This window comes from Melampsora larici-populina (genome assembly GCF_000204055.1).
Source record: "Melampsora larici-populina 98AG31 unplaced genomic scaffold MELLAscaffold_41, whole genome shotgun sequence".
Lineage (NCBI taxonomy): Eukaryota > Fungi > Basidiomycota > Pucciniomycetes > Pucciniales > Melampsoraceae > Melampsora > Melampsora laricis-populina.
In genome coordinates this window covers 506,258-516,159 of record NW_006768805.1, presented here as the reverse complement: position 1 = coordinate 516,159, position 9,902 = coordinate 506,258, and the positions used below count along the sequence as shown (strand labels likewise).

The 9,902-nt window shown below is 40.9% G+C and overlaps 1 protein-coding gene across 1 annotated transcript; it reads right to left on the bottom strand.

Moving 5' to 3' along the window:
* Positions 1-6,308: 6,308 nt before the first annotated feature.
* MELLADRAFT_91311 (uncharacterized protein) lies at positions 6,309-8,702 on the bottom strand (the record flags this gene model as incomplete). Its single annotated transcript, XM_007414118.1, has 10 exons — positions 6,309-6,538; positions 6,610-6,708; positions 6,781-7,077; positions 7,228-7,339; positions 7,397-7,447; positions 7,527-7,652; positions 7,720-7,888; positions 7,940-8,248; positions 8,314-8,586; positions 8,689-8,702. 10 exons carry the CDS (start codon positions 8,700-8,702, stop codon positions 6,309-6,311), a joined length of 1,680 nt encoding a protein of 559 aa, XP_007414180.1.
* Between the last annotated feature and the right edge of the window lie 1,200 nt (positions 8,703-9,902).

Below are 9,902 nucleotides of genomic sequence, written 5' to 3'. Positions count from 1 at the left end.
CTCGAAAAGCTGCTGGTTTTCCGGTAGGTGCATAGGTGTCAGTGTAGTCAATCCCGTAGGTTTGTGTGTAGCCCTTCGCTACGATTCGAGCCTTGTATTTTGAGATAGAACCATCCATGTTTAATTTAATTTTGAAATGCCATTTGCTCCCAACTACCGGCCTGTCAGTCGGCCGAGGGACTAAATGCCGTACCTTACGGTCCTCCATGTTGGCCATTTCCTTCTCACATGCTTTCTTCCACTCATTCTGATTAGGGCTGAGCATTGCTGATTTGAAGTTATGAGGTTCGTTTATTAACCGTACCGTAGTGACTGCTGCAAAGGCATATGGGAAGAAATTGTGTTCGAGCTTAAAAGCACCGTCATCATCCCAGTAGGCGTAACTGGCTGACGGTTGATATCGGTCAACTGGCATTCGTTCACAACCTGATCGACGAGGTAAATCGACAGGGGTTTGTTCCTGAACAGGTTGAATTTGTTCTTCAGACGGTTCAATTTCTTCAATTTGCGGTATGATGGCTTCCTGGTGCATTCCTTCACCACCAGGGACTAGGACGTCGTCGTCTTGTTCCTCAGCTTCATTAGCTGCAGGTTCAATGACGGAAGGATCCAATAGATGATGACTTAGATCTCCTTCAAAAGATAAGTGAGATATATCAAAAGTCTTAAGTTTACGAAAAGGGAATTTGAGCTCCCTGAACAACACGTCGTGTGATATGACAATGGTGTTAGTTACCAAGATGAAGACTTCGTAGTTCAGGTTATGTTCAGTGTGACCGAGTAGGATGGCTTGTCTTGAGACCTTCTCAAACTTCCCATTTTGCAATGGCTTACAAATCAAGACATAGGATAAACAGCCTATTGGTTTTACATGCGTAACATCTGGTTGACGTCCGTTCCATAGCTCGAACGGCGTTTTCCCAGTGGGTAAGGATGATGAAATGGTCCGATTCTTGAGATAAACAGACGCTTTGATTGTGTACAGCCAAAACCTGATTGGGAGGTTTGCTTCAAGCATCATTGCTTGCGCAGGCTCCACAATTGTCCTGTTTGATTGCTCAGCAACACCATTTTCTTCAGGCGTATACGTAGCTGTAGTTCTCAAATAGATACCTAATTGCTTGCAGTACGGCACCAGCGTGTCATTTATGAACTCATAACCGTTGTCAAGGGTAATCATTTTAATTTTTGAGTTGCATTGTCTTTCAGCAAGAGATATATATTGTTGAATTTTATTGAAAACTACTTCAGCTGATTTGGTGTTTAAGTCTACTACATGACGATATCTAGAGTAGTCATCGGTAAATAACATAAAATAAAGACTTCCACAAATTGCAGGTGTTCTGATAATGCCACTGAGGTCAAGGTGTACATTATCTAATAAACCGAGACTGCGAACATGTGTTTTGTTGTGGGGAATTTTATGATGTTTTGAGAGATCACACGCGTCACATGACAAGGTATTAGGGATTTGTGAAGAAGATAAACCCATCCCTTTTACACTATTCTGCATAGCCATCGTTTTTAGGTATCGAACGTTTGGATGACCTAGACGTCGATGCAGGTTTAGTACGATATCGTCAGCGTTTGAAGTGATAGCGTGGGCTTGAGGTTCATGATTTTCAATTGAAATTGTTCTCACAGTCAATCTCAACAGATTTACACCTTCATGTAGTGTTCCTTTGAAAGCTATGTTATTATCTTTGGTGATTATGAATTGATTGTCTTCTTTCTTCGTGATGAAGTCATTTTTAAGTAGGATTGTTCCTCCAATTAAGCTTCTCTTGAGGTCAGGGATGTGTAAGCAATCATTGAATTCAAATTGATGACTGTCCGGACCGAAGAATTTAACATCTCCTCGTCCATGAATCAGAAGGGTTGCTTTGCCACCTGCTAAATCGAGTGACTCGTTTTTGTTTCTGACATTAACGTAGTTGCTGAAGATATGGCAATCCTTGAACATATGGTGGGATGCGGCTGTGTCTATGAAAACTTCAATGTCTGATGAATCTGGATTTAATTTAAGCTTGGATAATGACTGAAGAGAAACGTGACTAGCTGAAGCATTTAGTGAATTGAATGATTTTTCTAACTCCTCAATTGATGGTTCGTTAGGTGAAGTAATAACAGCCGCAGATGTATTAGATAAATCTTTTGGTGGATCACCGTTCCATTGTCCTAGTTTTACTTGTTGCTCGATCCATTCTCTTTGTAGATGTTCGTTACCCGGTTTCTTGAAGCACATGTCAGGGTTATGATTCAAACCGGTACATCGTTTCTTGGTACATTTGTTTGAGAACTTGTTTCGGTAAGATGATTTTGAGATAGCACTAGCTTCGGCAGCATGGTGAACAACTGTCGTCAATTTTGGAGCGGCGGTGTTTCTTTTGAGCATTGCGACAGCATTGATTAGTTTCTTCAATTCGGACACAACTTCGTCGTACTTCGTAATGTTCAGAATTGTGATTTCTTTGGCATCCTGGAAGTAACTGTTATTCAAAGAGATGAGTAGTTTTCTTCCTAGATATTCATCTGACATTTGACCACCGGCAGTTTTGTACTTAGTGACAGAGTTTTGAAAGTTTTCGATATGAGATAAAAGTGGTAAATTTTCTGGTTGAACAATAATGTTTAAAGCCCTTTTGAGAAGGAGTCTTAGTTCAGCTGATCTGCCTGAGTGATGTGCATTCACTGCTTTCCACAATTTTGCTGGTAAGTGTAAAGTTTCTGGCCCGTCTTTGTTATATTGAGTTATTTTGGGTTCAAATCTGGATCAATTTATGTCGTCCATGTTTCCTAACATCCATGTAGCTATCACCGACCTACACACCTCGTCACTAAATTGATTGCTTTCCATTTTGAAAGTATCTGATTTGAGGTAGTCTGATAGGAAGTATTGACTTAGATTGGTGCGAATGGATGCAGACCATAATCCAAAATTTTCGTCGGTTAATATCTTCTTTGGTAATTTATGTAGCACTTGTCCTAAAGCCATAGCTTGTTGTTGAGGACTGACAATTGTTGTTGGGGGAATTGTTGAAGACATTTCTAAAGAAGGTGGATTATTGTCTATTGGATTACTGGACGATGAAGAGGGATTAGGATTTAATGAAGAGGGTGGTTTAAGCAGTGAAGATATGTTGATAGTGGTTGTGTCTCCTTCGTCTTCAGAAGGATCGTTAGATTGAAGGTTGCTTGAAGTCTGTGCAAAGAATTTGTCTTCTTCCGGGTTATTGCTCATTCGTAGGTGGATCGATTAGTAAATGTATCTCTCGCTACCATGTGAATAAGCTTGGAGCTTTGGAACACGTATCTGATAAAGCACCAGCTAGTATAAGCAACAACTTAGAGAAAACGAGACTTGTCTAATGGGACTTCTGACCTGATAAAGCACCAGCTAGTATAAGCAACAACTTAGAGAAAACGAGACTTGTCTAATGGGACTTCTGACCTGGAGGGTGGTACAGAATTTCAGATAGACAGAATTAGTTATATAGGTATCACTTTGTTTGATACTGATCTTAGGAACTTGAGAGAACAGATTTTTCTCTTTCCAAAGATATATTTATTCACCTGATGAAGCACCAGCTAGTATAAGCAACAACTTAGAGAAAACAAGACTTGTCTAATGGGACTTCTGACCTAAACAACGAGATTAGAGAAAGTTAGATAAAGTGAAGAAACGATAAGAAATAAGACACTGATTAGTATGTACCTGAAGGGTGGTACAGAATTTCAGATAGACAGAATTAGTTATATAGGTATCACTTTGTTTGATACTGATCTTAGGAACTTGAGAGAACAGATTTCTAACACATCAAATAGAGAAATGAAACATAACGGTTAATTAAAGCATTGAGAGAAACAGTGATAATAGGGAAATGAAAAGTGAAAAAGTACGTACTTCTCTTTCCAAAGATGGGGAAAGAGAAGCACATAGGAATTGCTACGGGATATATATGATAGATGATTTAGAAACGAAGAAACAAAAGATTGGGGTAATGTTAATGTAAGTCTTTGTTCTCATCTGATATGTGATTCTTAACGTTGATCTTTTATTGTCTACTCTTTTACTTCTCTGTTAGTCGATTCCTTGTAGATCATAATCCCTACAAGTTTATACATTTTTCCTTAGTGATTTACTAGCCTAAAAGAAGCTAGTAGCTCACATATGATCTGAAGAGAATTTGCTATTGAGCAAAGTTCCATGAGTTTGAAATGTGACATTTGGCTTCGAAGGGGTGTGCCTCAAGAGATCATTGGCAGACTCAATGTCTGAGCTTACCACACGGGCCTAGTTGAACAAACTAAATTAAGAAGGAAACCATGATGCACGAAAATGTTATGAAAGAGAAGACACAATGGGTATATGATCTATTCAAGTACAACCTAGGATGCATGCAAATGATGTATTAAAGAAATCAAAGCTTGTATTCAATTGGATAGTCAAGCTTTCAAATTTTCACATTGTCTTGAATTTTTTTGATCTTATCTATAAGTTCATCTCTGCTTGTATAATACTTTGAGAATTCCCACTGCAATGAAGTATGGCTACTCCTAAATCTCATTTGACCATGATCACGATTATTACCCTCATGATGATGCGCTGTTTTACCGCACATGAGGGGATCCTACGAAAGAAGAAGTAATCTCAAGAACTGTTTTTGAAAATTTGATGACCAAATTAACTTACAAGAGACAAATAATTGACGCAAAGCGTTGATACATCAAGATCCCTCAGTTTGGTATTGGTCAGGGAATTCTCTTCAATCCGCAATTAGTCACTTTGACATAATGATTGATTGGAATTTTTTCTGCAATAAAAGCTCTTGTTTCCTGCTGTCCTCAAGTTCAGGACGCACCATTGAAACCTTGTAACACCATTTTCAAGTTGAATCACTCTCAAGCTCTTCAAGTAAATAGCTTTTGTTGATATGGGTTCGGATATCTTTTACACATCTAGTCACTATGATTTTCAAGTGGACCACAGCTAAGTTCATCCAAGAATCAAATTTGGTATACTTTTGCAATATAGTATATTTAGGGTGTATGTACGGTCCAATGTAGATGAAATGGCTTTCCAAATTCCATGAAAGACCCAAGGAGCGTTAAAGATGATCGGCATTTGTAATGACTACATTGGAGAGAAGCCATATCCGTAATTGATGCTGTTTGGAGGATAGACAAACAGAAAAATCGGCCTAGGGGTAATACACAAGACATTTGTTCAGAAAAATCATAGCCTTCCAATCTACGTTCACCGACCCAAATCCGCTGAATGAGTTTGTTAAATTCGTCAGTTGCCAGGATCTGGACAAGGAGAGGAATTGGAACGCACACAAGCTCAATCACCACAGTGATTTTGGGCTTCAGATTGATAGTAAACATTTGAATACTTTCCATGGCATAAACAACCGGTTAGGAGATTTTTACACTCAACCGTTTACACTCGATATTGAGTGTAAATTTGGTTGTGTGTAAAAATTCATGTTACAGGTGTGTAAATGAATTTTTACACTCAATCCGGCCAAATTTGTAGAGTGCAAATATTTTGTGTGCAAAGGGATGAGTGTAAAAATTCATTTTACCCACCAAAACATACAATTTTACACTCTTTTTTTTTACACTACATATTGAGTGTAACAAAAAGGAGTGTAAAATTCCGTATAGGGCGGAAATGTCCAAATTTACACTCCATCTCATTTACACTCAATCATGAGTGCAAAGCCTCTGAGTGTAGATTTCAAGTGACATACCACTTACATTTATTTTTACACACGTTGGACTTGGCAAAAAAATACGTTGAAGTTTTGACTTAGCCAAAATTGTTCAGCGTGTTCTCTTATCTCAAGATTGCCCTCAGTTTCCTCAAGGAGCTTCATGTTCCACATGGTGCTGGGAGTTTTTCCACCGCTTAATTGGCCCATATCATTTAATCAAGGGCCCCCATTGAACTCACAACACAAGATACAAATAGAGAGAGAAGAGAAACCACAGTCTAATGACTCCTGCGCTTACCTTCGCAATCATGATCAAGGAACAAAAAGAGAAACATTAAAGGTGAAACACAAGTACAAATCAAGGAACTATTTCTTTGCTCTCCCTTTGTTGCCCCTAGCCTTAGCCTTTGCCTTTGCCTTTGGCTGAACCTTGACTTCAACCAAGATGTCTCCCTCTTCTTGAACACCAATACCATCATCTGCCTTAGCGGCGTGTTTTCGGGTCTTGGAGGGTCTCTTAGAATTCTTCACCACATTTTTCTCAGGTGAAGGAGAAGCAGATTTGTTCGGACTCGCATTGGGGGCCGGTCATTTGATACTGAAGCGGAGCTTGATGCTTTCTTGGATGGGTTCTTTCGGCTCGGGGCCAGAGATGCTGGCCGAAGGATTTATGCGTTGAGTAGGAGGGTTATTGATCCAAGAATTAGCTGGCGGAGACAGGGCTTTTAGATCCTCCTGACCTGAAAGATCATCATCAAAACCGTTGTCAAGGTGTGAATTAGCCACAAGTTGACTTGATTCAAGGATTTCGGTATTGACTGCCAAGGTTTGAGTGAAACAAGTCTTGAGTTATCAAATCAAAAGTATGAGCATGAATGAGAGAGCTTACCCGCCGATACAAAGGCTCTCCTGGCCTTGTTTGTTGCTGGTGCATTTGGAGGCGGCGCAGGTATCTTGGTAGCCTGTGAGTCATTTTCAGTCTTGATGGCTGAGTGCGAAGGGAAAGTAGGCTGGTATCAACTACTGCTTAATCAATATGTAAATAACAGTGAAGACTTACCTAAAGAGGTGAACGCTTGCTTCACCGCATTAATTGGGCCCGTCTCGATTGATGCTACATTGGAGGGAGGGGAGTCCTCGTCAATCTGATCTTGCATGCCTTCTGAGTCGTTGGCTGACACAAATGGTACATCACCAAGGGCATCAGGGTTCTTGGCGGTGATTTTTGCAATGCCAGCATCAATGATTTTCTGTTCCTCAGTGGTAGGCTTTTGTTGGTAGATGAGCCAACTGGTGGATGGTTGGGCTCCTGACATCAAGTCCAGATTGCAACCAAGTAGCTGTGCCTGTCCATCATCTTTGCGATTGTCATAGAAACAAACCCCACACACCCCATCAAGATACCTGACTAACTTACACCAGTAGTGATTGAAACCCCAAAACCCTTGCGATGCAATTTTGTATTCAGTGTTGTTGAGCGTAAATGATTTGGGCCAAACTGTCTCACCCATGAACCTGGTCTGATTGTCGGGTTTGAGGCCCGCAACACCATATAGGTGATGGGGAGAAATCCAAACAGGACCTTTCATACAACCAAGGGACGTGTTTGGACGGATCAACTTCGAGATATGTCAAGTCGGCAGAGTCATCAGGCTGAGTGGACGTGGGTTGCTGACGATGGTCGGCAAGGCAACTTGGGCAGCACCACGCGCTGGTAGTGAAAAGTCCTCCGGTCTCCCACCGGTGGATCAGCTCAGTCACATCCGAGAATTGCAGGTTAGCTTTGTGGAAGAGTTTGTCAGTTACCTTGACAGTGACATTATCAAGGCCGTCCGATTCTTGATGATAGCCATCATATTGGCTGCATTGATAGTCACGGATAAGCTTATGAGAGAAATGTTGTCCAGCCAAAGGAGGTACACCACCTGGACTCTTGAGTAGATATTTGATGAACAAGTTGGCAGAACAGAAACTATCAGTGATGAAAGAACTAGGCAACACTGATTGAATAGCTGAATGAAGGGATCAAAGGCCTTGAGACAGTACTGATTTGATATGAGCGGATCGATGCATCTCGGACAAAAGTCTCGAAGAATAATGCCGGATGAGTTTGGATGTGATATACTTGCCCTTGCCCTTGGTACCTTCGACCCACAGAGGTGTAAAGGCTGGCAAGATTGATTCAAGTGCCGCTGTTTGCCAACAGCGGTTTTGCTTACCAAGATCGTTGCTTGCCGAGTAAGATTGGTACGAAGAGTGCGAGTTTTGGTTGACATTCAAGGATCCTGTTGGTCGGCCGGCTTTCTTGGGCAAGAAGGGCTTCCGTCATATTGGGGGCTTGTTCATTGTTGAACTTGGGACGGCGGCGGGTGCGTTCTTTTGACCATCCCATGGTCTCAACAACTGAATCCCAATTCAATCCATACTTCACGGGAATGCCACGAAGGAGTTGGTGGTAGTCCTTCTTCAAAGATTCCACAAAGAGTAACGGCTGAATAAAACCCTGGATAATGGTACAATTTCCGGATCTAACAAAGGACCACAGATATATTAGCAAAATTGAGAAGAGAGCTTCATAATGTGCAAGACGTACGTTAAAATATAGTATTGCTGATGCCTGGATTCTTGACCGTTAGTAGTATCGGGAAGCTTGTAATTGTGTAATTCATCTGGTAGTGGTAGATCGTCTAGCGGTAACCGTTCTCGCGAGCAGAACAGCATGGCGTGGATGTCCGCCGTATTCCACCAGTCAATCCAGGCTTTGGCTTTGGGAAATAAACGACTGATAGCATCAAATTTGTCCTTCAGAGTCAGTCCACCCGGTTTGATGGGCTCCAGTAGATCCAGGGCCATCCGTTCGAAGTCACTCTATTGGTATTGAAAACACAAGGCAAGTCAGTCTCAATATCAAGCAGATTGGAGAGTGTATCGAAAAAGAGTGGAATACATGTAAAAGAAAAATACACACCAAGTGACTAGCATCGACAATGTTACGGTTCTTTTTGACTTGAGTTACTGACTGAGGAAAGTGTTCGTGACATCCCTTCAGCTTATCCAAAGCTTTAGAGGGATCGTTTTCGTTGAATACGTCCATATACGCCGCCATATACCCCTTCTTTTGCGCGTGCAAAAAGTCCACCACTTGCTGTACTAACAGTTCCCGCTCATGATAAGTGAGATCAGCCGAATTGATTTGTTGAAGCAAAGTCGTGAAATGTGCCTGATAGTGATTGACGTCAAGTCCCCACATCCAGGTGAGGAGTTTGGGGATCCAGCAATGCTGCAGGTGCACCGGCAACATTTTTGCATGGCATGGTGGTATGCACCAACACAAAGCACTCAGACTTGTGATGTTGATTCACATTAGTGCTGTGTGATGTAATGATCATGTGATTTTAAGTCACTTATTCCGGATGTGATCCAACATCGCATGTGAGTTTGGATGGCAAGGGTTCATGTGATTCAACTGTTCTGTGATTCCACATCACATGAATCCCTTGTGATGTATCTCTATGTGATGTAAAGTCGCTGAGATTGAGATGCATCACTAGCCTCTGTGCCACTCAAACCTTTGTATCGCTTGTTGCACATGTGATGTAAAGCATTAATGGCAACCACTACAAGCGATGCAATATGAAACTTCAAAATGTGATCCATTCGACTGCAAAAAGATTTCAGGAATGAATGATCTGATGAAGTATTATCATTAAGAATTATATGATCGATCTTTTGATTCAAAACATAGACTCAGGTGTTGAGTCTTTATAGGCTCATTCTATATTTATTGCAATCAATTCAGCTTGATGAGTATGCAAATAGGCTCAGTAATCATTTGGATGAGTTAGAATAAGTATCAGATGCCTGAGCTCTCTGTCAAGCAAGCTGACAACCTTTCTCTAAAGCATTAAGTAGATCGATCTTTTGATTAAAAACATATACTCAGACAGTGTTGAGTCTTAATAGGCTCATTCTATATTTATTGCAATTGATTCAGCTTGATGAGTATGCAAATAGGCTCAGTAATCATTTGGGTATCTTTCCAGCCTCAAAAGGGCCGGTATTTGAAGTCATAGTGTGTTTGAACATATCTAGCACCCATAACAGCTTTTAAATCCACGCTTTCACAAAACAAAAACAAAATAATCTGATAACCTTCATTCATCTAATACCTTCACCTCTGAT